The following is a 27,621-nucleotide window of genomic DNA, read 5'->3' as shown; positions in this document are numbered from 1 at the left end:
GGAAAGGAGGAATTCCCAGAAGGAGGAATAGATGAAATAGAGGCAAGCAAACTATCAGACATAAAATTCAAAACAATGGTAATGAGGAAGCTCAATGAATTCAACAAACTCAGAGAAAACTATGACGAACTCCAGGGGAACTACAAGGAACTTACTCCAGGGGAAGTACAGGAAGAAATCAAGAATACAATCTCTGAACTGAAGAACACAGTAGAAGGAGTCAAAAGGAGGCTAAATGAAGCAGAGGATCGGGTCAGTGAGCTAGAGGACAACATAGAAAAAATTCCCAGGCAGTGCAACAAAATGAAATGAGACTGAAAAAGAATGAAGAGGTTTTAAGAGAGCTGCAGGACAACATGAAACGTAATAATATCCATACCATAGGGATACCAGAAAGAGAAGAAGAGGAGCAAGGGATAGAAAACCTGATTGAAGAAAACTTTCCGAACATCAGGAGAGAAAAAGGCTCACAAGTACAGAAAGCACAGAGGGTCCCAATGAAGATGAACCCAAGGAGGCCCACTCCAAGTCATATCATAATTAAAATGGCAACATTCAAAGACAAAGAGAGAACTCTAAAGGCAGCAGGAGAAAAACAGCAAATAACATACAAGGGAACCCTAATAAGGCTATCAGCTGATTTCTCAACAGAAACACTACAAGCCAGAACAGAATGGCAAAAAAATATTTCAAGCAATGAAAAACAAATGTCTACAACCAAGACTACTCTATCCAGCAAGGCTCTCTTTCAAAATGGAAGGTGAAATAAGAAGTTTCCCTGACTAAGGAAGACTAATAGAAGACATCTCCACCAACCCAGCACTGCAAGAGATGCTAAAGGGAATGCTTTAAGAAGAAGAAAAAGAGAGAGGGAGAGGAACACAGGTAAAAAGTCACAATGAATAAACACCTATCAAGAATAACCTTAAATGTAAATTGATTAAATTGCTCCAATCAAAAGACATAGGGTAGCAGAATGGATATGAAAACATGACCCACATATATGCTGTCTACAAGAGACACACCTCAAAACAAAAGACCTACACAGACTGAAAGTGAAGGGATGGGAAAAAGTATTTCAAGCAAATGCACATGAAAAAAAAAGCTGGGGTAGCAATACTTATATCAGACAAAATGGATTTCACAACAAAGGCCATAAAAAGAGACAAAGAAGGACATTTCATAATACTTAAGGAACAATCCACCAAGAAGATATAATGACTGTAAACATATATGCATCCAACATAGGAGTACCCAAATATGTAAGGAAAATCTTGAAAGACTACAAGAAGGATATCGACAGCAACACACTCATAGTAGGGGACTTTAACACCCCATTGTCAATAATGGACAGATCTTCCAAGCAAAGGAACACCAAGGATATCGAAGCATTGAACAACCCCTAGATCAAATGGACTTAGTTGATATATATAGAACTTTTCACTCCAAAGAAGGAAAATATACATACTTTTCAAGGGCAGATGAGACATTCTCAAAGATAGACCACATGGTAGGACACAAAACAAGCCTCAACAAATTCAAGAAAATTGAAATTATACCAAGCATCTTTCTCAGATCACAATGGCTTGAAATAGGAAATCAACCTTAAAGAAAAACTCAAAAACATTAAAAGAAAAAACTCAAAAACATTAAAAGTCATGGAGAATGAATAAAATGATATTAAATAAAGAATGGGTTAACAATGACATCAAGGAAGAAATCAAAAAGTTTCTGGAAACAAATGATAATGAACACACAACAGCCCAAAACCCATGGGACACAGCAAAAGCAGTCCTGAGAGGAAAGTTCATAGCAACACAGGCCTACCTAAAAAGGATAGAAGAATCTCAAAGAAACAACCTAACCCTACAGCTACAAGAACTAGAGGAACAACAACAAACAAAGCCCAGAGCAAGTATAAGGAAGGAAATCATCAAGATCAGAGCAGAATTAAATGACATAGAGACTAAACAAACAATTCAAAAGATCAATAAAACCAGGAGCTGGTTCTTTGAAAAGATAAACAAAATCAACAAACCTCTAATCAGACTCAACAAGAAAAAAAGAAAGGAACCAAAGAAACAAAATCAAAAATGAAAGAGAAGAAATCACAACCGATACCACAGAGATACAAAGGATTGTAAGAACTCACTATGAACAATTGTATGACAAGAAATTTGACAACCTGGATGAAATGGAAAATTTTCTGGAAACATATAATCTTCCAAAACTGAATCAAGAAGAAGCGTAAAGCCTGAATAGCCCAGTAACAACTAGTGAAATAGAAGCAGTAATAAAAAAACTCCCAGCACACAAAGCCCTGAACCAGATGTCTTCACAGATGAATTTTACAAAACATTTAGGGAAGAACTAACTCCTATCCTTCTCAAACTATTTGAAAAAATCCAAGATGAGGGAAGACTCCCAAACTCTTTCTATGAAGCCAGTATTACCCTCATTCCAAAACCAGCTCAAGACACAACAAAGAAAGAAAACTACAGGCCAATATCACTGATGAACATAGATGTTAAAATCCTCAACAAAATATTGACAAACCGGATCCAGCAACACATTAGAAAGATAATACACCACGATCAAGTGGGATTCATCTCAGGAATGCAAGGATGGTTTAATATTCACAAATCAATAAATGTAATACACCACCTAAAGAAAATGAAAGACAAAAACCACATGATCATATCAAGAGATGCAGAAAAAGCATTTGATAAAGTACAACACCCATTTATGATGAAAGCACTCAGCAAAATGGGAAAAGAGGGAGCAGACCTCAACATAATAAAGGCCATATATGAGAAACCTGAAGCCAACATGATACTCAATGGACAAATACTGAAAGCATTCCCCCTAAGATCAGGAACTAGACAAGGCTGTCCACTCTCTCCAGTCCTATTCAACAGTCTTGGAAGTTCTAGCCACAGCAATCAGACAAGAAAGAGAAATAAAAGGCATCCAAATTGAAAAAGAGGAAGTAAAACTGTCATTATTTGCAGATGACATGACAGTGTACATAGAAAACCTTACAGACTCCATGAAAAACTACTCGACCTAATAAGTGAACTTGGCAAAATAGCAGGGTACAAAGTCAATATTCATAAATCAAAGGCATTTCTGTATACCAACAATAAAATATCAGAGGTAGAAACTAGAAAAAAATCCCATTTACTATAGCAACAAGAAAAATAAAGTACCTAGGAGTAAACTTAACCAAGGAGGTAAAAGACCTGTACTTGGAAAGCTACATAACACTGAAGAAAGAAATTAAGAAAAATACAAATAAATGGAACCATATACCTTGTTCATGGATAGGAAGAATCAACATCATTAAAATGTCCGTACTACCCAAAGCAATTTATAGATTCAGTGGAAGCCCTACTAAAATACCAATGACATATATCACAGACCTAGAACAAATACTTCAAAAATTTATATGGAATCAAAAAAGACCCTGAATAGCCACAGCAATCCTGAGGTAGAAGAACAGAGCAGGAGGAATCACAATACCTGATATCAAACTATACTACAAAGCCACTGCAATCCAAACAGTCTGGTACTGACATAAAAACAGACATAGGTCAATGGAACAGAATAGAGAGCCCGGAAATATACCCAGGTCTACATGGTCAATTAATATTTGACAAAGGGGGAAGGAACATAAAGTGGAGTGAGAAGAGCCTCTTTAACAAATGGTGCTGGGAGAACTAGACAGGAACTTGCAAAAAAAAAAAAAAAGAAAGAAACAAGACCACCAACTTACACCACATACCAGAATCAACTCAATGTGGATCAGAGACTTAAATGTAAGCTATGACACCATTAAAGTCCTAGAGGAAAACATAGGCAAGAAAATTTCATATATCCCATGTAGCAATATTTTCACTGATATATCTCCTAAGGCAAGGGAAATAAGGGAAAGAATAAAAAAATGGGACTACATCAAAGTAAAGAATTTCTGCTCAGCAAAAGAAAACATCAGCAAGATGAAAAGGGAACCAACTGTATGGGAAAACATATTCATCAATGATACCTCAGACAAAGGTTTGATCTCCAAAATATATAAAGAACTTTTATGAGTCATCACCAAGAGGACAGACAACCCAACTAAAAAATGGGCAAACAAACAAACAAAAAAAATTGGAAAGACCTTAGGAGTCCATTAATATGACAATAGTTAAGTAACAATTATGTAGCAATTCAAGAGACAGAAAAAGCTTTCACTGACTTGCAAAAGAAATGTTTCTAATGCTAGAAAAAAGGCAGAACACAAAATAAAATTTTATTTTAAATAATTTTTAAAAAAATCAAGGATAACAAAAACACCAGAATGTGAACAAAAGTGCCTCTGTGTAGTTGCGAGACCAGTCATTCAACAAATGAGGTTTGGTGTCAGAAACCTTTGGATCAGATCTTGGCTTCACCACTTTCTCCTTCACTTGCATTGGGAAAATTAGTATTCTCTCTGAATCTTGCTTTCCTTTTCTGGAAATGGGGCTTATAGAAATACTTGCCTCATAGAAATGCTATAAGAATTTTTTTTAAATAACAAGAATACATAATAAATGTTCAATAATGAAAGTAATTATATGTGTATGCATGTGATTAAACATTGTGGGTATATTATTTAATAAGCTTTCCACAATTCAAATATACTATATATTGCATCAGAAAGGGATAGACATTAAACACTTTTAAATTTTACAATTGAAAACATATCAGAATCCCAGATGTAAGACTGTCTTCTAATAAATAGGGCTAGTTCCTTGTAAAACAATGTACTGGGCTTGGCAGGGGTTGTGGTAGTTAATTTATTTGAGTAAGACGTCATTGCTGGTGTCATTAAAAGATTACTTTATAACCAGATTTCCAATCAAGATGAAGGTGTACGTAGACATGCTTCACCTCCTTTTGAAATCATAGAAAGAATTACAACCAGAATTCAAAACTAATAACACCAAGAACTGTCAGGAAATAGAGCTGTATGAAAGTCTGACAACCAAGGATTTATAGAAGACATGTTCATCCAGACAGGTAGAAGGAGCGGAGTTGTGAAAATGAGGGGAGAGGCGGCTGGCATGGTACAGAAAGGCAGTGGTGGCAGTGGCTGCAGCTGAACATATGGAAGGGACACCTTGGGAGTGAGGGATCTAAGCCCCGGGCCAGACTGAACAGCTGAGGCTTCCAGCACCAGGAAGATAGACCCCTGTTATCTCTGGCTTTAAAAAAACAGTGGGAATTGAAGCAGCAGAAGAAACTGCTGGATTTTCACTGCTTAAAGGGCCAGCACAGTTTGAGAATATACACAAACCCATCCACCCCAGGAATCACCACCAGGGCAGCAGCTGAAAGTGTGCCAGTCACACATGGGAAGAGGATGAAGTGACTGGAAATGCGGTGAGTGCCAGGTGAACTGCCAGAAGCCAAGAGGTGGCACTGTCCTCTCTCTGAGCCCTCCCCATACAGCCCACAAAGCAATGAAGTGGGTTGCCCCACCCTGGCAATTACCTAAGGCTCCACCCCACACAATTTACAGTTGCCTTTTTTACAGAGGCCATGATACTAGGACAGGGAGTAAAAGCAGCTCTTCTTAATACACAGAAATCAAACACAGGGAGGCTTCTAAGTTGAGGAGACAAAGAAATATGGCCCAGATGAAACCCCAGAAAAAGAAGCAAACGAAATGGAGATAGCCAACCTATCAGATGCAGAGTTCAAAACACTGGTTATCAGGATGCTTGGAGAACTCCTTGAATATGGCAAAAAAAAAAAAATTAAAAAAGAAATGAAGGTTACACTAAGTGAAATAAAAAATAATCCATAGGAAATCAACAGAGAAAGGAAGGAAGCCAGGATTCAAAACAACAATTTGGAACATAAGGAAGAGATAATAAACTAGTAAAAAAGAAGAAACAAGAATTTAAAAAAAAAAAAAAAAAAACAAGGTTAGGCTTAGGCACCCCTGGGACATCTCCAAACATGCTAACATCTGAATCAGAGATGCCAGAAGGAGAAGAGGAAGAGCAAGAAATTGAAAGCTTATGTGTAAAAATAATAAAAGAAAAGTTCCCTAATTTGGTGAAGGAAATAGACATTCAAGTCCAGGAAGCACAGAGAGTCCCAAACAAGCTGGACCCAAAGAGGACCACACCAAGACACATCATCATTAAAATGCCAAAGGTTAAAGATAAAGCAAGAATCTTAAAAGCAGCAAGAGAAAACCAGGGAGTTACCTACAAAGGAGTTCCCATAAGACTGTTAGCTGACTTCTCAAAAGAAACTTTGCAGGCAAGAAGGGACTGGCACGAAGTATTCTGAGTGATGAAAAGCAAGGACTACAACCAAGATTACTCTATCCAGCAAAGCTATCATTTAGGATGGGAGGGCAGATAAAGTGCTTCCCAGACAAGGTAAAGCTAATGGAGTTCATCACCACCAAGCCATTATAACAGGAAATGTTAAAGGGACTCATTTAAGAAGAAGAAGATCAAAACCATGAACATTAAAAATACAAGAGATCACAACTATCAACAACTGAATCTAAAAAAACAAAACAAAACAAAAAAGAAACTAAGCAAATAACCAGTACAGGAAAAGAATCATAGATATGGAGATAACTTGGAGGGTTATCAGCTGGGGAAGGGGGAGAATGGAGGAAAAGGTACAGGGATTAAGAAGCATAATTGGTAAAAACAAAATAGACAGGGGGCTGTTAAGAATAATATAGGAAATGGAGAAGCCAAAGAACTTACATGCACAACCCACAGACATGAACTGAGGGGGGTGGGATTGTTGGAGGGAAGAGGGGTACTTGGTGAAGGGGGCAAAGGGGAGAAAATTGGTACAATTGTAATAGCATAATCAATAAAATATACTTCAAAAAAGACTTAACTGTTTTTAAGAATCATTTCTTATCTTTTTAGTGGTTTTCAATAAAATAATAAGAAATTAAAAAGCTCTAAAGAAAAACAGGTGAAGGAAATATGTCGATATACTGCTACTGTTTCTAGATAATACAGTGACAAGCATTTAAAAAATTTTTTATATTCTGCACTTATTTTCTATAATAAGAAATACTTTTCTAATTACTAGAAGGAATACAAACTTTAGCTCATCATTAGGCATCTACGAGGGGGACCCCCCAAAAAACCGGGAATTATCTTCTGTGAGTTGAGCTCCTTATAGTACAGGCTTCCCCAGCTAGGTGAGTGTTGTAGGAACCCATCTGTATCCGTGTGCCAGCTGGTGCTGTTTTAAGAGGCTACGTTAGGGTTCAGGGAATTTTTTTTGAAGACTCTTTCAAAGTCTTTGCCCATTTCATGATTGGTGATTTACAAGAGCCCCTGTCCACACCATGCTGAGAGTTCAGCAGTTTTTGACCAAATACAGCATGAGCCCTGTGCCCCACCCTCCCTATTCACCTGACCTTGCCCCAGGACTTTTTGTTGTTGTTGTAGTTTGCCTGGATGAAAAAAGTCCTCAAAGGGAAATGTTTTGCTGATGTGGAAGAGGTGAAACAAAAAAGCACTAAAAAGTATCAGAATTGGTGAGTTCAAAAACCTTTCTGAGCAGTGGAAAAACGTCTTGATAGGTGTATTGCATTGAATGGGGAGTATTTTGAAGGTGATTGATGTTTTAAAATGTAAGAATAAATACATAATTTTTTACAAATAAATTCTGTTTTTTGGGGGTCCCCCTTTGAATATTCATTCATTCAGTACTTATTATGAGCCTGCTAGGTGTCACTGACCCTACTGACTCTAACCCTAACCTTAACTATCACCCTAACCCTGACTTTGACAAGGCAGTGCTAGGGACAACGAGGAACAAGTGACAAAACGAGACTCCTACTTTCAAGCAAAGCAAGGGAAAGGAACTACCATTTGCCATCAGCCCCTGCTGTATGCCAAGTCCTAAGCTAGACGTGTTTTACATGTGTTGTCACGTAATCCTCATTACCATTGTGTTTGGTAATAGCTTCATGGAAACTTGTCAGAAGGCACACAGAGCTCTCCTCCTAGAGGGAAGTCTGGGGTTCATACTTTCTGGGGTGGAATCCCCTGCATAATTTCCAAGGGTCAGTATTTTTCCTCAAGCACCCTCTTTCCTTCTCTACTAGTCCACAGTTCTGCTCCCACAGTTCCACTCCTTTCTAAGGGTCACACTGAAGACGCATGTGAAGGAGAAACAATAACCCCTCTCTATCAGGAATCCGCTTGTACAATGCTGGGCCCTTGATTTATCACCTAAGTCGTTCACTGGTTCCTGGAATTACCAGGGCTGCTTCTCACAGTTCCTCCATGACTACATGGTTTCCGCCTCTGATTGTCTAGGTTATTGTTCTCCAGGGAATCACAAATGCTTAGCTCTGCATTTGAAACATCACAGCTGGCTCTCCCTGAACCCACCACACAGTTGCTTTTCCTAGGATTTCCAGGAGCCCCTCTAGCCCCTCAGCACCATCAAAATTATACTGGCACAAATCTGCCTAGTCTAGCAGTGGCATGATTCAAGGACGTGAATGAGCTTCAAAATGTGGATCAGCTGATGGCTGATGGCTGCGTCTGATGTCAGAGCTGTGCAGATGATAGAACCAGGTAGGTGACTGAAGTAAAGAAACACACACTGAAGGAACTGAACAGGATGACCATCCCTAGAATACAACAGAGCCCCCCCACTCCCCCAAGCCAGGTTTTGAATTCAGGATCCCTGCTACTGACAGTTTTTCACTCATCTCTTTAAATAGTTACCATGGTCTTAAGTGCTTTTGCACCACATCTCTTGGTGTGATTTGGCCACTACAGTGCACGGACTATCATCCTCAGATAAGCATAAAAGAGCAGTGCTGACGTGTATAACATAAGGGGAGGAAGTCTAGGGTTTCCATACCACCTCCCATTGTCCTGCACACCCACAATCACCACTGCTTCCTTGGCCAGCAGAAGCCCAGATTTGAGGGAATTGCCACCTGCATTAACTTTCACACTTAGAAATGCTGAGAGAACCTCAGAGAATGCAGGTTTGATGCATAGGTGGCCACTGCCCACCATCATTACATCTGCCTGACCCTTCATCTCCTTACCACCCTCTTTCATTGTCCTGTTCCAATCCAATCCTTAGCCCATCCTTCACAGTCTACTGTCCTACAGTCCCCTACACTCCATTACTACTGCCTCCTTTGCTCTGTCTGGCCTACTCATTGTGTCAGTGGATAAAAGCTCAGGCTCTGATGCTAGATCATCTGGCTCTGAATTTCTTGGCTGTGTGTCCGTAGATAAGTTATCTAACTTTGCTGAGCCTAGTTTCCTCATATATAAAATGGGAATAATAATATCCATCTCAAAGTGCTGTGAGAATTAAGTTAATGCATGCCAAGTACTTACCACAGTGCAATAATATAGTTTAAAGATAATAATAATGACTTACTAGATCAGTTCCAGAAGTAGGAAGCATTAAGTGCTTTTTTCCCCACTCAAAATTATGTCTGAAGATTCATCCATGTCAGTGCATCTCATAACAGTTCAAAAAAGTCACCAAAAACTACACATGACACAATACCATTTTTTATAAAGCTCAAAACAAGCAAAACTAAACAATATACTGTTTATGAAAACATGTGATAAACTATACCAAAAAAGTAAAAGAAAGGTAAATACAAAACTTAGAGTAGTGGATATTTTGGGAGGATGGAAAGGGGATTGAGATGAGGAGGAGTCACAGGTAGCTTGAAAAGCAGGGGTGATATTCTGCTCCCGAAGTTGGGGCTGGGGTCTCAGGTATTCATTTTATTATTATGCTTCATAAGTTACATATATATCTCTTCCTTCATATACAGTAAGCACTACAATATGTGCGTATAAGTAAGCGGACTTCAGGAGGCAGACAAACAAGTACTGAGTGCCTGGATGCTACAGAGAGATTGCTAGATGAGTTCTTCACAACACAGTTGTGAGATGGACATTCTTTTCCCAAATTAAAAGTCAGAACACAGGATTAAAAAATGTTGCATAATATGGCCAAGGTCTCACCCTATGTCAAAACCTTCTATTTGCTCTTTCAAATCCATTCTCTTTCTTCTCCCTTCTACCTGACGCCCTGGGAGGCTGACCCACATGGACCCCGTCACTTGGGTTCAGGTGCATTTAGTCAATGATAGACAGTGATAGGAGGTCAGAGAATAGGAGGACAGTGTTAGAGTATCAGTTTCCCTTGTCCCCATTGTGGAATCACCACAAGTTGCTGGAACCTCTCTACCAAAGACCACAGCTCCTGTCAGACCCCTCTCTCTGGATTCTACGCACCGCTCCTCACGTTGCTCCTTCAGGCCCAGAAGTAGTACTGTCTCCCCTCCCTGCTGCTTCCAGACCTGGGATAACTTGGTAATTCAAACCTTGTTGACTTCCCTGTTCCCTGCCTGCACTGCTGTAGACTGCCCCTTCTTCAACTGGTCTGGGATTACCCAGGTTGAATAGCCATGTGTTTCCTGACTGAGAAGCGGTGGAGCTGTGATCTGAACCCCCAAGTTTTCAGTTCATCTTAACATGCCTTTTTTCCTTTGCTGTGAGGGTGTACATGGCTCCAAGGAAGATGATTACTAACAACAGGAGTTCCTGCTGTGATTTTACATTCCTGAGGAGCAGAGTAGAACACTGTTTGCTCTTTAGGGCTTGTGTTCTGCACAGCTAACAATAGGGACATTTAACCAATATTGCTCAGAAATTTGTATAGAATATGGGAACTGTAATAAAAACGATAAACTGTCTATACATAAGCAACAAACTAAATTAAAAATGGATATTAAAAGGTATAAGTTTCATGCCAGTGTTCTCATTGGCCCTATTTTCTGAACTTTCTGTCACTACTTCCCGCATCCTCCTTTGATTGATGACACATCTCCACAGGCTCTTACAACAAAACACGTTCAGTGGTGACAGGCTGGATAGCTTGGGCTTTTTCATGCTGAATAGAGTGGAGGGAACCCTTGCAGTTCTCATCTCCTTATATTTTATTAATTGTGTTTCTGGCTCTCTCTGCTTATTTTTCTTTTTCTGCTGATGCTGCACAAAGATAGTCCTGACTCTAAGCCCAATTTATCTCTGGCTAAAATCAATATAAAAAGCAAATATTACCAAATAATAAACCGTGAATATTGGCACCTTGGTTTGACTGGCATTGCAGAATGTCCCATCTTAATTTCTTGTCATCTTTCCTCACCAATATAAAAACTGCATTCCTTGCTGGAACACTTCATATCTCAGCCATGCTGCTAAGAGCAAAGAGTTAAGTGGCAGATACATTAAGGAGCTAAAAATTGGTGCCCTTGGGAGCAGCAGAAAGATGATCATGACAAAGCAGAATAACAATGATGACGAAAAGGAGGGATTCAATGCAATAAAAATAACACAGAATTTCTTTACTACTGAGAAATTTTTATTTCAAGCATATGGTCAACTCCCAATAATCACTGTGGGTAGATTATCCACACTGTGAGCTCTGCCTGGGCAATAGTTTACTCTTGGGCTAAATTTTCTATCCTGTCTCAATTTCTAGGGACATTCATCAGCTGCTTATAGCTGAGTATTTTCTTTCCACTGCTTTCATGTACAAGTAACTTCAAGCAGATAGCAGGCCAGGAAAACAAACAAACAAAAAAAAAGCGAGATAAGCATAGGATTGATGACAGTCAGAAAAGATAACATGAAAACTCACCAAGATCCCTATCCAGGCCCTGGCTCATCATAGGCACTTGATAAATATTTGTTGAATTGAGTGAAAAGAGTTGTTAGAAAATTGAATTAGAGGACTTTTAAGGCATTTTCCTACCCTGGTATTCTAAAATTCCCAAACACAAAATGAAAGAAAGTTTGAAGAAGACTCAGGATATGATGCGCAAATTTATTAGAATAGGAAAGGAAAGTTGGAAATGACTGATCTCGGGCTGAGATGGATTGCAAAAGAGTAACTAAGATTTATCCGAAGTGTCAAACCCAGGGTGATCCTTCATCCCACATGATGCCCCAAAACTCTCACCCAGAGTCCAAGGGGACTAGAAAGCAGTTTTCTTAGGATTTAAGGTGCAGACACAATCTGAAGTGAAACTCTAGGCCTTAACTTATTTAGAACTTGAAAAAGGGAGTGTACGTTAGTGGGGTAGTAATATTGTTTGAAGGTCCTAGATGTTATGACGTATGCGTTTTCCAGTATTACAGAAACACACAATTCAGGGCAGGAAAATGTCTTAGAAATGATCTAATCCAACCTTCAGCCCAGTGGAGGAATTCTTCCTACAGCATCCCTAACAAAAGGTGATTCAGTCTCTCATGACTGGATGTTCTCACTCCAGATGCAGCAGCATTACTGCTGGACAGCTCCCACATGGGCAGGTTCTTTCCTCAGAGTCCTGATCTCTAACTTCCACCCACTGATGCAGCACAGACTGTGCCTATTCCCTGCTCTTTGGGGGCAGCTCTCCTGGCTCTTCCATTTTTCACTCCTTCCAGAAAACGTCCTTCAATCCCTCACCTGCAGAGTTCAGTGCTGCAGAGTTGAATGCAGTGGTCCAGATATGGCTTGGCTTTCACGGAGGATAGTGGGACTATTTTTTCCCAATCATTTTTAAATTATCACCACCATCATCTATTATAGAACGATGCCCCAAAATGGCCATCAAGATAACTGGTTCCTTAGAGTCCAGGATCCTCCTTCATTACTTACTGGTCCTTATTCTTCTGCTGGCCAGTTCATCTCCTATGCTACTGGAGCAGCCATATATTATACAGCCCTTTATGATTACTCATCTGGCACTGGGTAGGGAAATACCCAGGTTTCCCCTAACTTTCTCAAAATACCCCTTCCTTCTCACCATGAATCCTCCCTCAATCTGCCTGCCATATAGAGACTCTAAATTAAAGAATGAATAAATACATGAATAAACAAAGGTCAAATGTTGCCTACTGACGATTAAACCAGACTGTGGAGTACACTCTATCATCACAAAGGCCTGTTTCTTTAGCCTCCTGGGCCATGATTCAGAATAGATCCTTTCTTCCCATCAGTATCATCTACCTAATCCAGATATTCACTTTCATAGTTTCCTTGCTCTCCCAAGGCCATGGCTAAGGAGAAAAGCTGTAAACACTCTCTGACTCTCTCAGTTCTCCAGTTTACTTCCCCAGACCTCACTGTTGCAGGTTCTGTTGCCAACATGTGTGGACTTGTAGCCAGTGGCATTAGGAAGTGACATGGTGGGCAGGACTAGTTGGCAAACTCTGCAACCTGCCAGCTACTCACACTACTGGTGAACTCAAGCCTCTTCAGGAGCCTGCATCCCAGAACAATTCCCCCCTCTAAAACTGGCAACAGGACTCTTGCCTCCCACCTGCCAGAACCTATGAAGAAACTTCCCTGTTCTCAGGAGCACAGGATGCAACACTTGTGAGTGCCCGCTGAGAAGCAGAGAGCCTACATCGAGTATATTCCTTCGGTGATAATGTGCTGTTTCTCCTTTTTCATGACCTTCCTCTTAGTCCCTCTTGGGTTTCATTCCCCTTTACCCAACAGAAGTCTTTTCCTTGTTAATTGCTTCCAATCTGTTTTATCCCATCTCTGCTTAACAAGTCAATATAATAATAAGTGTTCTACCCACTCTTTCGTCTTCCATTCTAAAGAAAAGATGAGCGTGCGTTAGCTGCAGAGATGTGATAAACGTACCAGAAAGAAAAAAAAGTACCCTTTGTATCCCCAGGGATCCCAATTTCTTCTGGCTCTAAAAGAGCTGAGAGTCCATTATGGGTCCCCATGAAAACTTTTCTTGTAAATTGATTTAGAGAATGCCTGTTTTTATGTCTGTTAGTGTACTAGGGAAAGGTGCTTTTAAAACTGCTTAGTCCCTAGATAGCTAAATTGCTCAATTATCTAAATCAATCATGGGTTATTTAGTCCGTCTCCTTACATCCAAGACAGATAGGAATATTTCTTCTGAATAAAGACCTATACAAAATAGTCTTGTATTCTATTTTTCAGTTCAAAAAGTCTTATGTACGAAGTTTAGAACTTCTTCTTTGAATATTATTCAAATTCCTTTTGCTGTAGCTTAAGACCTTTTGCCTTTTTTCTAGTCCCCAGTGGATATCATAAAGAAAAAATAAAGACATTATTTGATGTCTATTTGCCCACAGCCTTCTGATTGGAGCTCTTCAATGCTTATTCTATTCAACATCCTTGCAGGCATTTGATGACTGCTCTTAAACCCCCTTTATATCTGTGTACCACCATCCACCAATCCCTTTACTTCTGTCTCCCCTGTAGCTCTTTCAAATGTAGTGCTTGCCTCATCTGACACTGACTTCAAGGACTTAATTAGCACATTCAAGAATTATCCAGGGTTGTCCAGCAAAGACAGTGCTAAATATATAGCTGCTCGCTGTAATTTACTAGTTGTCCTATAAAATGCACAGACACAAGATGAAGATTCTGAAAGCCCCAGGCACCACTTCTTATTTGCCACAACAAACACTTGCCAGGCTCCAGCCCCATTAAGAGACAGAGAACAGAGCTCTCACCTCTGCCAGGGTGGGGAGAACTCTGGGGCATCAGTCAGGAGGGTTGAGTTCTGGGCCAAACTGTCACTGACACCCAATAAGCAACTCTCTTCCCACATTGACCCTGTTTCCGAGGCAGACCACATGAATTTGCCTAGATTACTTTGCAGGGTTCTTACATTCTATGATTCTCCAATTAGGCAAAGGCTTCTTCTCTTCCTCCTTAGAAGAGTATTTATACTCATGTCCTTGGCATATCTCCCTCCACCAACCTCTATGACCAGCAATGTTACAGAAACGGGAGTCCAAAAACAAATCCCAGAGTTTGAAGCTGGGAGATAGGGAAAAGGAAGCAGCTTTCAGGATGCCCTTGCATGCCTGGGGCTAGTGGCTGCAAACTTTGTTGCACAAAGATCCGCTTTGAAATTTCCAAGGCCCAGGAAGATGGGAGGGGTCTTGGACTGTGGGATGGTGTGGAAGGAGCCTACAGAGCCTGCGTAGGGTTCAGTGAATGGTCAGAACTGTTTGCAACATCCACTGCATCAGAGGATGCAGTCAGGGATATATAAGCAGCTGCGGACATTTTAGCTGGTGGGCTCCCTCCATGTGGCTTGGAGGAGGGCGTCTCCAGGCCACTTTAAGAGGCTCTCGTCATGCGGTTTTGAGAAGGAGAGGAGATCCACGCAGTTTGTAGGAAGAAGGCAGTTTACAAGGAGGCTGAGAATCCACGCAGTTCTGCATTGAGAGCTGGAGGGCACCACAGCACAGAAAGGACCTCCCCAATCAGAATTGAGTGATTGGCAGCTACTGGTAAAGCTGAACTGTGCCTAGGAAGTAGGGAAATGGTGTTTCTGACTTTCCTAAGACTGGCCAGGTCTGGGAGGGGGAGGTAGAACTATGTGCAAATAAACAATTCTTTTTCTTTTCACTAAACTTTGGTATTGAGAGTTATGATTCTGGCGGTGGGCAATCGGGCCCCTAACTAAACAGCCCATGGGTTCTGTTTCAATCAGAGCAGCCCAGGGGTTCTGTTACAATTTCTGGCAACCCAGATGGGACGTTAATAATTGCCTGTGGCAGGTCGACCCCCTCGGGAGACACCTTCTGAGGGCGCCAGTCACCTAAGTATGCCTGTGTGGTGAAAAGAAAACAGAACTGAGAAGGGATTGGAGAAGTAAAATTGTTTGCTAAAATTTATTTCTGAGCATTTCTGAAATAATGGAATTGTGGATGCTGGATGCTAGATTTGTTTATCCAATTAAGAGTACTCCTGGGAATAATAGAATTATGGATGCCTGAGTGGTATATATGTTTTCTGGTCCTTGCATCTCCCCAGGTAGAGGCGGTTTCTTCGGCACCGCCCTCTCCTCAGGTGGAGGCGTCTTCCAGCACACCATCCCCTCCACAGGTGGGAGTGGCTTACGCAGCGCCCACCCCTTTGCAAACTCAAGGGACTTTTCTCGCACCACCCTTTTTGGTTCTGGCCTCTGAAGTGACCACAAAGCCAATGACTCCACCCCTACAGGAGGAGTATGTCTCCCCCACCAGAACGCTCATGAAGGTTGTGAATCGGACACTGAGCCTCATAGGTGCACTGGCATTTTGGGTAAGTCACGTGAGTGAGTGCTCCACCATGGTGGATGAGTCACGTGGGTTTGCCACCGTCTTGTAGGTGGAACTTATGGGTGCCACCATCTTTAAAGATGCTGCATGTAATGCTGCCGTCTTTGAAGTGAGCAAAATGGTGGGTTAGGTATGCTCTTCAGGTGATGTGCTTTGTTTGCAAAATGGTATATGTCTAAACATTCAGGTCATTGCTGCATGACAGGGTGTTCGCAAGGTCTAAGCTTCAGAAAACTGCAGAATATTCCTAAAAATCTAGGGAACTTTTAGCTGCCAAATACTGAGTTTAAGTAAAGTCCTTTACAGTGTGGAAAAGAATTGGAAATGGGTTATGGTTAAATCTGAATGAGTAAATATGTGGAAAGTTTGTGAATGTTGCAGAAGGTCTGTGGAATAAAAAAGGTTGTGAAAGTTTTAAACCTGGGGAAAGGAAACCTCAACAACTTGTGGTATGATTGTATGGTTACTGTACCTTGTATTGGTATTGGCCATTGAGACCTAGAAAAGGTCTAGAATTCTCTGAGACCTAGGAAAGGTCTGGAATTCTCTTTATTGGTATTGGCCATTGAGACCTAGGAAAGGTCTAGAATTCTCTGAGACCTGGGAAAGGTCTAGAATTCTTTGTATTGGTATTGGCCATTGAAGCCTGGGGAAGGTCTAGAATTGTTTGAGACCTGGGAAATGTCTGGAATTCTCTGTATTGGTATTGGCCACTGAGACCTAGGAAAGGTCTGAAATTCTCTGTATTGGTCTTGGCCATTGAGACCTAGGAAAGGTCTGGAATTCTCTGTATTTGGTACTGGCCACATAATCTGAAAGGAAAATTGAGGTTTCCCAGGAAAAGTTAAACTTCACATGTAGGGAAGTGAACAAAAGTATGTATAAGGCATAGAAATACAATTTTAGTGAATATTAGAAGGTCAAGGATTTTCGTTCACACTGTATATTTTTCTCCTTACCTGATACCTCCAGAATTTGGCAATTTGAAGGAGTAAGTAATAACATTAAGTTTCTTTGCATAAAACTAACAAGACCAGTTGTTAGTAGAGGTTTTGTTTACCAAGACTTTGACTGGAATGACATGCCTGAGGGAGGCATGCTTGGGCTCTGGTTGTCACCAGAAAGCCCCGAGGAACTGGACTTGACTTCTGAAGCTAAGGAAAGCCCAGAAGAAAAAGGCCTTTCACCTTGGTTGGTTGTGTGGTTCATGGCAATCTTTCCAGGGAAGGAACGAAGGTTGCTTTCCTGAAAGGTGGCTAGAAAGAACCTTAAGGCACAATGGAAAACCTGAAGAACTTGGAAAAGCAGGTGTTTGCAGGCAAGGCTGAATGGCAAGTGTATGGCTCAGCTTCTGTGCCCTGATGGGCAGACTAAAAGTCAACATGAAGGTTCCTTGTGTAAGTTCCAGCAAAGTAGACTTAAAGATCATATGTGATCAATCACTGCTCTTGTTGTATTTATGCAAATGAACAGGCTAAATTAAAACTGGACTTAATGCAGTCCCTTTACTGACAAGGAGGGTGGTCTTAAGGAGAAGAATCAGGACTCAAGGAAAATCACAATGTTCAGTGGTAGACTATAAAGTAGTGCAGCTAACTGACTTTAAAGTTTATTTTCATTAAAGGTTGTTTTCATTTAAAAGTTGGACCAGGTCTGTGACATTATCAAGGATGCTGAATTTACAGGCAAGAAGAATGTCAAGTGCCTTGCAACTGGATGTCTTCCCAATAAGACAGTCTCTTAGATTTAGAGACTGATTTGTGAATTGTGTTGTGTGAATTAACATGTGTGTTCTTTCTGTTTTCATAGGGCATAAGTCTATGATCTCTACCTGAGTGATTATCTGTACATATAGGCCTCACTTAAGAAGCCCATCTGCATGGCTGCCTCCTGAGACTCAATGGTTTGGCTGAACTAAGTGGTTGAGTTGGTGAAGTATGGGGTGGTCTGTGGGCTTCACTTTAAAACTGGTTTCTCTTTTCTGTTGTAATGGCTTGGACAGAAAGGGCCCAGAGGTCTGAGAGGGGGGAAATCCTAAAATATACCCCTCAGCCCAAGCTAAGTGAAGTGGGCAAAAGGGCTTTGGACAGGTGTGACACACCTTGCACACCTTCCTCCAAAGAAGCCACTACTTTTCCTAATGTGGGGCACTGAGAAATTAATCCATGCCTTTTGTCATCTAGTAGTTATGGTTTTAACTCTATTGCCCCCAGAATACAACAATGATGCCAGCTTGTCCAGCAGTGCCAGCCCTTGGAAACTGAGCATGCCGCTACCCAGGAATAGTCAACTGACCTGGACTCTGCAAGATCTTTCCTCATGTGGGAAGGCTGCCCTCCCCTACATCCCCGGTCTTATTAGGGATCTCTAGACCCAAGGGTAGGTAGGACAATGGCCATGTCCAGAAGGAAGCAGCTAGAGGAGCATGAGACCTTTGCCCATTGTCCTTTATAAGATTATAAAGGGTCTTGGTCTGAGAGGGGGGGAAATTGTTACAGAAACACGGGAGTCCAATAACAAACCTCAGAGTTTGTGGCTGGGAGATAGGGAAAAGGAAGCAGCTTTCAGGATGCCTTTGCATGCCTAAGGCTAGTGGCTGGAAACTTTGTTGTACAAAGATGCGCTTTGAAAGTTCCAAGGCCCAGGAAGATGGGAGGGGTCTTGGACTGTGGGATGGTACGGAAGGAGCCTACAGAGCCTGCATAGGGTTCGGTGAATGATCAGAACTGTTTGCAACACCCACTGTGTCAGAGGACGCGGTCAGGGAGATATAAGCAGCTGCGGACATTTTAGCTGGTGGGCTCCCTCCATGTGGCTTGGAGGAGGGGGTCTCCAGGCTGCTTTAGGAGGCTCTCACCATGCAGTTTTGAGAGGGCTCTCCAGGCCACTTTAAGAGGATCTCGTCATGTGGTTTGAGGAGAGGAGATCCATGCAGTTTGCAGGAAGAAGGCAGTTTACAAGGAGGCTGAGAATCCACGCGGTTCTGCATTGAGAGCTGGAGGGCATCACAGCACAGAAAGGACCTCCCCAATCAGAATTGAGTGATTGGCAGCTGCTGGTAAAGCTGAACTGTGCCTAGGAAGTAGGGAAACGGTGTTTCTGACTTTCCTAAGACTGGCCAGGTCTGGGAGGGGGAGGCAGGACTATGTGCAAATAAACAATTCTTTTTCTTTTCACTGAACTCTGGTATTAAGAGTTATAATTCTGGCGGCGGCAATCGGGCCCCTAAGTAAACAGCCCGTGGGTTCTGTTTCAATTGGAGCAGCCCAAGGGTTCTGTTACAGCAGTGTCTACAAAGAGTCAGAAACCAATGTTTCTCAGTCTTTTTATTTTATTGTCATCATTTCCTAACCCCAAGACTTTCTATACTTTTGTCCTTAATCATCCACCCAATGAAATTTTAATACTACAAATATCCTATATATCTGTATATATACTGTATGTAGAGCTGCGACTGATGCATAAAAGAGCACGTTTGTTTTTGCTACCCCCAACAACCAGTTTTCATCTGCCGCTGAAAATAACCTCGACTGAGCTGAAGGCTGCCTCTTGAATGATAAAATTAGTTATTTGACCCAAACTCCAAAAGCCACAAACATGCTACAGCTTTTAAAAATAATCCATTACACAAGCCAGAGTGTGATCAGTCAGAGCTCCCATTTCCCCAAAGTAAAGAGCAGCTTCCCAGCCCCACTCCCCGGGCCATACCCATCGGTTCCAGGCCCTGTCCTGGTCCTCTCAGCCTGGGACCTTCCTCTCTGCCCACAGTTCCCACTTCCAGCTCCTACTCCATTCAAATGAATCCCAGAAGTAATAACAGAGTGATGGGAATGAGACAAACAATGGGTGATCATGTTCCAGGGATAATCAGAATCCACTACAAGGGCAGAAACAACCCTGGCCTCTGGCAGGGATGGAGGCTCATTCCAACTCCCTTGCATCAACCCAGATCCCCTTCCCCACCCCCTGCAGGACATGCCCCTTAACCTTACCTTGGCACACTGGCCAAATAGGTCACCAGTTTCCTTAGGTCTTCCTGTCTTATTCTGTCATGATTGCTGCGAGCAGGAAAGGTCAGGATGGGTCCACCTCGTTTATCACGGCCCCCTGGAGGGAGGGAGAAGAATGAGTGTAAGAAAACCAGCCAGAAAGTGTGCTACAAAGGAACAAGAATTCCATCTGAGTGCTGGATGAAACAGGCAGGAATATGGTGTCCAGAGAAATCTGGTCACTGCTTAAGACAGGGGCAGGGTATTTGGATGTGGGTGATTTGGGGCAAGTCTTTTGACTTCTCTGATGCCTCACCTGCAAAATGCAGAAGAAAATGAAAATGATCACATTACTGGGTTGCTGCATAGATGGATGATGACACACGGGGAAGCACTTTGAAAAGTAAAGCTCGTTATAAATGCAAAATGATAATGAAGGTAGTATTCTTCTTCTTTTTTTAAAAATCCTCTGCCAAGGATATGTTTATTGACTTTAGAGAGAAAGAGAGAGGGAGAGAGGGAGAGAGAGATATTGATGTCAGAGAGAAATATCAATCAGTTGCCTTCCATACTCACCCCAGCTAGGGATTGAGCCCACTACAGTTTGGTGTATGAGACAATACTCCAACCAACTGACCCACTCAGCCAGGGATGGTATAACTATTCTTGTTGAGAAAACAAGCCATTGTAAGTGCTATAGTTTTTGGAAATTTAACCTCCAATTCATTTCTCTTTGCAGGGCTCTCTCTGTGGCATGGGAGTGCTCAGGATTAACTGACTACCATGGTGAGAAGCCTTAAGGGCATCATTGATGGGAGGTTTGTAGATTCATAGAAAAGATATTAAGTGTTTTCTATTTTTAATTATATTTTATTGATTATTCTATTATAGTTGTCCCAATTTTTCTACATTTGCTTCCCCTCTACTTTGCCCCCCCCACTCCCTCAAGCAATGCCCCCACCACTGTTCATGTCCATGGGTCATGCATATATGTTCTTTGGCTGCTCCATCTCCTATACTGTACTTTACGTTCCCATGACTATTCTGTAACTACCAATTTGTACTTCTTAATGCCCTCTCCTTTTTCACCAATCCTCCTGACCCCCCTCCCATATGGCTACCATAAAAATGTTGTATCTATGATTCTGTTTCTGTTCTGCTTGTTTATTTTGTTTTTTAGATTTAATTGTTGATAGATATGTATTTATTGCCATTTTATTGTTCATATTTTTCTTCTTCTTCTTCCTCCCTCTTTCTCCTTCCTCCTCCCTTCTCCACCTTCCTCTTTCCTTCTTCTCTTTCCTTCTTCCTTCTCCTCCCTCATCCTGCCTCCTTCTTCTTCTTCTTCTCCTTCTCCTCCTCCTCCTCCTCCTCCTCCTCCTCCTCCTCCTCCTTCTTCTTCTCCTTCTCCTTCTCCTTCTCCTTCTCCTTCTCCTTCTCCTTCTCCTCCTTCTCCTTCTCCTTCTCCTTCTCCTTCTCCTTCTCCTTCTCCTTCTCCTTCTTCTTCTTCTTCTTCTTCTTCTTCTTCTTCTTCTTCAAGAAGACCCCTTAACATTTCGTACAATACTGGTTTGGTGATGATGAACTCCTTTAGCTTTACCTTGTCTGGGAAGCACTTTATCTGCCCTTCTATTCTAAATGATAGCTTTGCTGGATAGAGTAATATTGGTTGTAGGCCCTTGGTTTTCACCACTTTGAATATTTTTTGCCAGTCCCTTCTTGCCTGCAAAGTTTCTTTTGAGAAGTCAGCTGACAGTCTTATTGGGGCTCCCTTGTAGGTAACTAACTGCTTTTTTCTTGTTGTTTTTGAGATTCTCTCTTTATCTTTAACCTTTGGCATTTTAATTGTGATGTGTCTTGGTGTGGTATTCTTTGGGTCCAGCTTGTTTGGGACTATCTATGCTACTGGATGTGTATGTCTATTTCCTTCATCTTGTCATTTTTTCAAATAGGTTTCCAATTTCTTGCTCTCTCTCTTCTCCTTCCTACACTGACATGATATGAATGTTGATATGCTTAAAGTTGTCCCAGAAGCTCTTTACACTAACCTCATTTTCTTGGATTTTTTTTTTTTTTACTTCCTGCTGTTCTGATTGTTTTTCACTTTCTTATATTCCAAATTGCTGGTTTGATTCCCTATAAATTGTTCTTTGTTTTGATTAGTGTATTCTTCATTTCTGACTGATCTTTTTTATGCTGTTAAGCTTCTCACTAATTTCCTTGAGCATCCTTATAGCCAGCGTTTTGAACTCTGCATCTAGTAGTTTGCTTGTCTCCATTTTGTTCAGTTCTTTTTCTGCCTCCCATATTACCCAAACTAGGTACTTGAGGCATGCCCACCGTGCAGGCTGTGTACACTCTTCTTTTGTAGTTGAGCTATGATTGCTGTTGGCATGTCCAAGGTCAGCCACCACCCGTGTTCTGTCCAGGGTCATATAGCATAAGCTACAAAGCAATCTGCAGATGGCTGCTACCTATGTTGGGCTTAGAGGTGCCCAGGCCAGGCCAAGTTGTGAACCAAGGCCAGCTGCTAGTACTGGGCCTGGGACAATTTAACAAGAGGTTACAGGCTTGCTGAAGCCAGATGCTGCTTGTTTGAGAGAATTTAAGAAAATCTGAAACATAGGCCAAGATAAGCCATTCATATGGAAAAGCCACTGGAAATAGCTTGGATGGTCTCAAAAGCTGGGTGAGGCTAGGCCTCAGGTAATCACCAGTATGGGGCAAGCAATGTGACCAAGGTTGATGGAATCTCAGATATGGTACCTGCCTGCCAACTCTGTGGCTCTTTGTGGGGAGGGCTCAGAAAAGGAACAGTGGCCTCTGTCAGCATGTCTGTCTGGGAGAAAGCTGCCCCCAAGCTCTTGCACTGTATGTCTATGGTGCCTTTTAATCTGCTATCTCCATGCTGGAGCTCAGAGGGACTGAGTCTGAGTGAGTGTGTGCAGGTCATTTAAGAGGAACTGCCACGGGATCCAGCAGTTTCTGTCTTCTACAGCCTCAATCCCCACTGGTTTTTACAGCCAGAAGTTGTGGCAGCACTGGAACTCTGGGCTGGGGGCCAGGCATGGGGCTGGGACCCCACACCCTAAGATATCCCTCCCGATTTTTATCTGCCACATGCGGGTGTGGGACCAGCCCTTTCCACATCTCCACCCCTCCTACTGGTTTCATTGTGGTTTCTTCTTTAATTCTGTACTTGTAGGACTTTTATTCAGCTCGATTTCTGACAGTTGTGAATAATGGTTGTTCTGTAGTTTAGTTGTAATTTTGATTTTGATGTGGTTGAGTAAGGAGGCGAGCTGTGTTTACTTATGCCGTCATTGTGATTAGAAGTCTTGAGTGTGTTGTTTAACATGTCGGTTGCTGGGGTTGGCCCTCAGAAGCTCCCATTAGATCTTGGTTAGAGCTTAGGAATCAGCACTGCAGGTGATCCGCAGATCAAACTTTGAGAAACATCAACCTCCAAAATAATGGAGGGCAATTCTTCAAAGGTTGGATGAGATAAAAGGGGGCATTCATTCTTCCTTGTCCCATAGGCCTTCAGAAACCTACCTCTAGCTGATGCCACTCCACATTAAGTGTTTTCTACACAGCCAAGGATCCACCCCTGCCTGCCTGCCTGAGTTGCCACCTGTACTATAACTCCTGCTGGAGGAGCACATGAATCATTATTAGAAATAAGGTTACACAAGATCTTAATCACTACAAATGCATTGTACACACTATGGTTAAAAATGTTTTCTAAATATCACATTTTAAAAAGCTGGAAGGAGTACACTGAAATGATGAACATTACCGTTATTAGAAGCCTGGGATTTGACATGATTGCTTTCTCTTTCCTCTCTTTCCCAAACGTGGTATTCATTAATGGGTGCTCTGATTAGGAAGCCAGGCCAAGTTTCTTGGGAGAATTAGATGGGAATGAAGCTGGAAAAGAAGCTTAAAGCAGCCCTTGGAAAAAGGATCTCACCTAAAGGAAGGTAGAGTATCCAAGGGCCCCCACCCAGGTGTGATTCATGAATAATGTTTCCATGTGATTGTGGGGTCCTGAAGTCACACAGACAGAGGGGAGGCTCAACAAATAAAATCTAATCCATTCCAGAATACACCTGTAGAGGAAATAAAGAGGCTGCAAGAAGAAAAGGATCAAATATGATGAGGACCCCTGAGAGGCATGCTCTGATGGAAAAAATGTTTCAGCACTACCACCCTCCTCCCACTTCTTCCCAGCCCCATGCCGGGGCTAACTTGTGTAGATATACCACTGAGCTGAATCCAGGCCCCCAGCTATAGACTTTCCATAGCACAGACCTGGTTCCTTGCATGAATAACCATTTTCAACTCATTCGCTTTGGAAATTGTCCCTATCTCCCACCTGCCTTCCACACATAGGAAAGGAAGCAGAAGGATTGAATGGAAGGTTTCCTGAGAGCTCTCCCACACTCTCGATTTTTCCCTCAAACCTTACCTTACCCTAAGAATTTTCACTCAGGTGCTTTTAACTGCCGCTGTCACCTTTCTTGCTGATCTTCCAAGGACCATTAAGAATAGAGCCATGGGAACAAGGGAAGTCAAGGCTCGTCTGATTAGCAAAGGCTAACTAAGGAGTTTGGAGGGCTATTGGCAGTGCCCTTCCTGATCCATGGTCAATTCTGTCCTAGGTGACAGAAGTTTCACAGAACATGGCTGGGGAAGGTAGCAGATAGCAGGGGAGAGGGAGTGAGGGGAGAAACCCTGAGGCAGTACAGCCCCCTCCAGGAAGTATGGATGAAGAGTCAAGAAGGGGCAGCAGGATCAGGCCAGATATTTTTCAGAAAGAAGCAAACCTTACAAGATTGTAGGAAGAAGAGGAGAAACAAGCATAGAGGAAGAGAACCATTATGCTGCAAAGAGTGGGACACTGAATGGAGCAAGGCCTCAGAGCAGGTAAAGGGGAGGAGTCCTGCCACTTTCTCTGTGACAGGTAAATAGAACTCAAAGAGGGAGGGGGAAGCAGATAAATGATGAAGGGGAGGGAGGTCAGCCTGCATGGGGAACACAGCTCTGTAGGTGAAACGGGAGAGGAGGTCACATACCAAGTGTCAGGGTGGGTCTGAGGTGCTGGGAGAGACCAGCACCATTCCCTTGCTCATCAAATACCTGCTGTTTGCGTACTCTTGCAAGGCATTGGTAATAGAAGATAGAGGATAGGAATGTAGAAAATAAAGAGGGAGGGGATGGTTTTATGTTCAAGAAATGGCACTGCTCCCCTTTGATAGAAGTAGGGCAAGTCGGCGCTGTGGAGGAGGCAAGGCCAAAAGCAGGAAAAGTTAAGCCTTCCCTGATTGAAACAGAGGAGAATGGTGCTTATATTTTTCAAAGGGAGTCAGACACCAGTTAGGGAAGATCAGGATAGGTTTGGGGGAAGGCAAGAACAATACAGCTAAAGAATCACACCGAAGTCTGGTCCATGTAATCTTAGTTCCACAAGATATTAACCAATAATGTGATTTTTTAAGGGGATGAGGTTGTTCTGTAGTTTGGGAAATGCTCTCATGTGCTTGATGGAAATGCACTTTAATGGACATGGCAGATCTCCAAGAGGGGTGCTATAATATGCAGTTATTTCCCAAACTTATCTGAGAGTAAGACCTCTTTTCCTTTTTTTTCTTAAATTCTCCCCTGAGGACACTTTTTTTTTCCATTGCATTTTAGAGAAAATTGAAGGGAGAGAAAGAAATGTCGATGTGAGAAATAAGCACCAATTGGTTGTCTTCCATACGCGCCCAGATTGTAGGTGCCAGGACCAGGGTTGAACCTGCAAACTAGGTATGTGTCCTGACTAGGAATTGAACTCACAACCCTTTGGCTATGGCACAACACTCCAACCGAGTCACACTGGCCAGGGCTCCATTTTCTTTCTTTCTTTTTTACTTAATCTTTATTGTATTTTTTTTCCCATTACCATTTAGTCCCCTTATACCGCTCCCTCCACCCCCCAGATATCACCACATAGTTGTCCATCTTTTTTTTTTTTTTGAGGATCATCTCCTGAAACACACATTGAGAGACGTAGGTCTAGAGTACAAAGGACTCACAGCAGCATGGAGTTTCTCTGGGAACAATGCTGTCATCTCCACAGCAATGTTGGTGGGAGACAGGTGGCAGAGAGGGACATCAGGAACTGGCCAGAAGGAAGGTGTGAGTACACATGAAAATAACAGTGGGCAATGGGCCAGCACAAGAAGGCACGATAAGAGGAACGACGGGTGCTGTGAGTGGGAGACGACATACAGAGGAAGCCAGAGAGGGCAGACAGGGAGACTGTGAACGACAGAGCAGGACAGGGCCTGGCTGGAACGACAAAGGCTCCATGTGACAGAGTCACAGAGCCCACGACTCAGACGTGCACACTGTCACATGCAGAAGCTGCTGGGCTGCACTGGATCATACCACATGTGCGTTCCCATGGCAGCGCAGCATTCCTGTCCCCTGGCCACACCAGGGGCACCAGCGCTGGAGGATGGGCACAGCCAACACTTCGTTTCTCGCTCACCACCTTCCTGCGGTGCTTTTTTCTCAGAAAGGAATGCTACTGCTATACTGCATTATTTCACTGGGGTTTCTTTGTTTTATTTTTGTGTTTTGTCTCCTAAAAGCTCAGGATACAAGGAGCTTTTCTGGTTTGCTTTTTGTTTTTGCTTTTTATATGCAGTCAGTCATCTCCCTGGTGCCCTCAGCACCCCCCCCCCCCCCCCCCAGGCATGGAAGGACAATGTTCCCCAAGCCCACGTGCAGATGAATGACTTACCCCAGGCTGGTGGCCAGCGGGGGGCACGTGGGCGTGAGCGGCACACCCCCGACTCCCTTGGTCCTGCCTCATGTCTGACTGATTGCCTTTCCGGCACCTTGCTTCTGGGTGCTTCATTAGGACAACTCCCTATATTAGGGCTGGCTGGGCCCTGTCCCAGAGGTCCGACTGATTTCACATGGGAAGAAAAATAAAGCATGAACAATCAAGCAACCATCACCATGTCAAAGTGTACCATGTCATACCCCAAACTGATGTAAACTAAGATGATGCTCAAAGACTATGCATTAAAGCCAGGGGGGTCTCCTGGAGTAAGCAAACTGGGAGCTGACTTGAAAAGGAGAAGAGAGGCTCAGACTGGAAAAAGATATGGGGAAGGCACTGCAGGAAGAGGAAGCACGAGGCATGAGAGAATGGGAGGATTAATTAGCAGGACACCCAGGGACAAGGAGGACATCAGGTTGAATAGGCTCAGGACCATAAGTAAGAGAAAAAGATCCAATCAGGCTACCCAGAGGGCTGTGGGCCATGTCCTGGGAGCCCAAATTATGGGCAGCAGTGGAAGTCAGATGCCCAGTACTGTCCAGTGGCCTTCAGACTTCTACTCAAGATCTTCCCTTATGCTCAGCAAGCACTCAGATTCAAGTTTTGAAAGGCTTTGGAG

At 42.5% G+C, this 27,621-nt stretch overlaps 1 protein-coding gene across 5 annotated transcripts in view; it reads right to left on the bottom strand.

The window, feature by feature from the left end:
* The window catches only part of KALRN (kalirin RhoGEF kinase), a 684,790-nt gene that overhangs the window by 443,033 nt on the left and 214,136 nt on the right, over positions 1-27,621 (bottom strand). For all 5 annotated transcript variants that reach the window (XM_090277665.1, XM_090277675.1, XM_090277684.1 and 2 more), the window contains exon 3: positions 20,168-20,282. In XM_090277665.1, coding sequence (XP_090133791.1) covers positions 20,168-20,282 — 115 coding nt within the window. The remainder of the gene's footprint in view (positions 1-20,167; positions 20,283-27,621) is intronic.

The sequence above is a fragment of the Furipterus horrens genome, unplaced genomic scaffold, assembly GCF_987537825.1.
Source record: "Furipterus horrens unplaced genomic scaffold, mFurHor1.1.pri manual_scaffold_1, whole genome shotgun sequence".
Classification (NCBI taxonomy): domain Eukaryota; kingdom Metazoa; phylum Chordata; class Mammalia; order Chiroptera; family Furipteridae; genus Furipterus; species Furipterus horrens.
This window is presented reverse-complemented; position numbering and strand designations above follow the sequence as displayed.